Source organism: Fukomys damarensis, unplaced genomic scaffold (genome assembly GCF_012274545.1).
Source record: "Fukomys damarensis isolate Sample0158 unplaced genomic scaffold, DMR_v1.0_HiC HiC_scaffold_20, whole genome shotgun sequence".
NCBI classification, from domain to species: Eukaryota; Metazoa; Chordata; class Mammalia; order Rodentia; family Bathyergidae; genus Fukomys; species Fukomys damarensis.
The window spans coordinates 42,162,818-42,165,941 of record NW_022900932.1 but is presented as its reverse complement, the minus strand read 5'-3'; the positions used below and the strand labels follow the sequence as shown (position 1 = coordinate 42,165,941).

The 3,124-nt window shown below is 36.0% G+C and overlaps 1 protein-coding gene across 3 annotated transcripts in view; it reads right to left on the bottom strand.

The window, feature by feature from the left end:
* Exoc6 (exocyst complex component 6) overlaps window positions 1-3,124 on the bottom strand; it is a 213,524-nt gene that overhangs the window by 43,719 nt on the left and 166,681 nt on the right. For all 3 annotated transcript variants that reach the window (XM_010632092.3, XM_010632091.2, XM_010632093.3), the window contains one exon: window positions 151-224. In XM_010632092.3, coding sequence (XP_010630394.1) covers window positions 151-224 — 74 coding nt within the window. The remainder of the gene's footprint in view (window positions 1-150; window positions 225-3,124) is intronic.

The window sequence follows — 3,124 nt, the reverse complement described above, 5'->3', positions numbered from 1 at the left end:
AAAAAAAAAAAAAAAAAAAAAAAAAAAAAAAAGGATTTTTCTATAGAAAGGTTATTTCAAGGCAAAGAAGCATTCTTGTATCATTAAAAATAAAAATAAAAGTAAAAGGTAGGAGAGGCAGTAAATGAGAAGTACATTATTACATCTTACTTGTCTGAGGTCAATGAATGCTAGCTGCAGGGTATCCCCTTGGAATCCTGGCACAGGCTCAGAGCTGGCAAACACTGTTTAAAAAAATGAATTAAGGAGAATTAAAACAAGATTGCAAAATATATGAGTTTAAGGGCTAAATTTCTACTCATTACAAATGTGCTATAATATTTACACATAACCCTTTCAAATGAAGGCTATTTATAACTTTCAACCATTAAGAATGTTTCCCACACCCCATTACCACAAAAATTTTAATAATTTTAAACTTCTCATCTGCAATTTAATCCCTATAATCCTTAATCACAATAAATTCAGAAGGGTTATCCTAAATAAAGTTCAATAGTAATATATTTCAATCAAAGTAAACTGTTCTGACTCTTTTTAGCCTTAGGTGAATGAGTATAGAAGCGTTTTGAAACTATACTAATTCCATGGCTGTCAACATATTTCAAAATATCTGCTCTGCTATGCAATACACTTTATAAAAATCTCACTGCTAGCTAATGGCAATAAAAAGCAGACACCAAGGTAAGAAGTCAGAAGTTTATATTCAGAAAATCAATACAGTGGACACTTGATTTATGAACTCAATTTGTTCACAAGGGCTGGTTGTAACTCAAGTTGGGTCAACTGAAGGCTCAGGCTCCTCTGCAAAGCTTACAAAGTCTCTCCCTGTATACAGGTAGATCTCAGTGTCCTTAAAGAGGCATGGGCCCAGTATTTCTCAGTGAACCCCACCAGGAAAGGACGTTGTAATGTTCCTTCCAGTACTCTTTAAAGGTTAAATCTGAATCTGAGATCATTTGGAAGCACAAGCAACTGGTGTTCAGATTGTAACTCAAGACTTTGTTAAGTTAAAACTAAAATTACAGCTGTAACCTAAGTTGTTTGTATGTCAGGCCAGTCATAACTCAAGGATCCACTATAAAATGTTCTAAGTAGCAAAATCAGGATGACTCAAGAATGTTCACGTCTTTTAATATATTTCATAAAGGACTCCTGTTTCTTGAAAACTACAAGATATCTTAAGACAGGATTTTAAAAATCCAAAAGATTTTTCGATACTTTTTTTGTGTTTTAAGAACTGTAATATTACTAAGATGAAGTATGACTGGAAAATAGGGTGAATGCTTAAATTTGTAAAAATGTACTTTGGTGAAAGATACATTGCCATTAATCCCCTTCAAAATACTCCCTTTCACATTGAACAGACTTAGCCCGTCATTCTTGCCATTTTCTGAAGCAGTTTTGGAAGTTCTCTTCCATGTTTTTAGGCTGTCATGGCTGCCTCAATCAATTCAAAACATTTATCTTTTGTGGTCATTGTGATTCTGAGGAAGAGCCAGAAGTTGTACAGTACCAGATCCAGTGAATAAGGTAGATGACACATTGTGATCTTTTTACAAGATTGTCTTTCCATTAGATGGCACTTAGCAGCAACAGTCACCATATTCTTGATCATACCATGTAAAGACATTATTATGTAGTAAATTTAAAACATTTTAAACATTCATTGTATATTGTGATCACATTTTATAGCTTAGATAAACTTCTGAAGAAAATTCCAACAGTATTGGTTATTTTGAAGACTTTTGGCTATAAAAAAGGCCCCATTATTTTTACATACAAGCTTCTCTCTGAATAATACTGTACTGATTCTTCCTTCTCATTAATATCCTAATTTTTGAAATTTGGTAGATCACCATTAAAGATACTTGTGTGTGTGTGTGTGTGTGTGTGTGTGTGTGTGTGTGTGTGATGTGTGTGTGTGCTGGAGACTGAATGGAAGACCTTCTTCATGACAGACACTACTACTACTAGTGCTATACAGGGACAGGGACAGACACAGACACAGACACAGAGACAGAGATACACACAGAGGCAGAGAGTCAGGAGAGAGAGAGAGAGAGAGAGAGAGAGAGAGAGAGAGAGAGAGAGAGAGAGAGAGAGAGATACACGAGGCAGGCAAAAACTGTCACTTTTTTTTTCCTTCTTCCACTATCCCTGTTTAAGATGTTATAGTGTAAACTCTTGCTAGCTTGGCATTAAACTCAGAGTTTAGCATCAAAACTACGATACAGAAATTTATATAGCATTTTACAGTTTATAAAATACTCTTCATACACTATCTGCTTTCATCATCACAATAACTTATTTTAGTAAACAGGGCATAAAGATCAAGGATCATAAAATCTCTCAACTAAAAGAGACACTCCTTTGAAATATCTCCAACAGTCTCCTGAGGGCTCAATTTAAAAGTCACCTTGGGCCAGGGATTTAGCTCAGTATTTCGCTGCTTGCCTTGCAAGCACAGGTCCCTAGTTCAATCCCTGGTACCCCTCCCCAAAAAAGTCATCTAGTCCTTTACTCACTAGGGTGTTGGATGGAAAATTGGGTCAGGGATTTAGCTCAGTGGTGCAGCCTGCCTCAAAAGCACAAGGTCCAGAATTTGATCCCCAGTACCAAAACATTAAAAAAAACAAAAGTGATTTTCCCAAGATCATGCAGCTAATTGAGGTCTCCCAGCACTCAATTACTGACCCAGTGATTGTCAGCTTCTCATCTTTTAGCTCGCTTCTCATAAGCACTTAACCAATACTGTACAAAACAAATTCACTACTTTATAACTCTCAGAGCTTTCTCTCAATATTTTTTAGGGATGGGGGGCAATTTAGCAATCTGATAACCACCTAGCATAGAAAACATTTGTAATAACATGTTCAATTGATTGATGGCTTCATATTTTTTCCTTTGCTTCTTTAAAACTCAGATATAGTCAATCCTTTGCTGGTTGTGGAGGTTCACACTTATAATACTCAGGAGGCTGATCACAAGTCAAGGCTAGCTTGGGCTACAAAGGAAGACCATGTCTCAAAACACCAAAAGAGAAAAGGAAAAGAGGTGTGTGTGTGTGTGTGTGTGTGTGTGTGTGTGCATGCACACTCAATCCTATTGTTTAAACTTCAAAAAT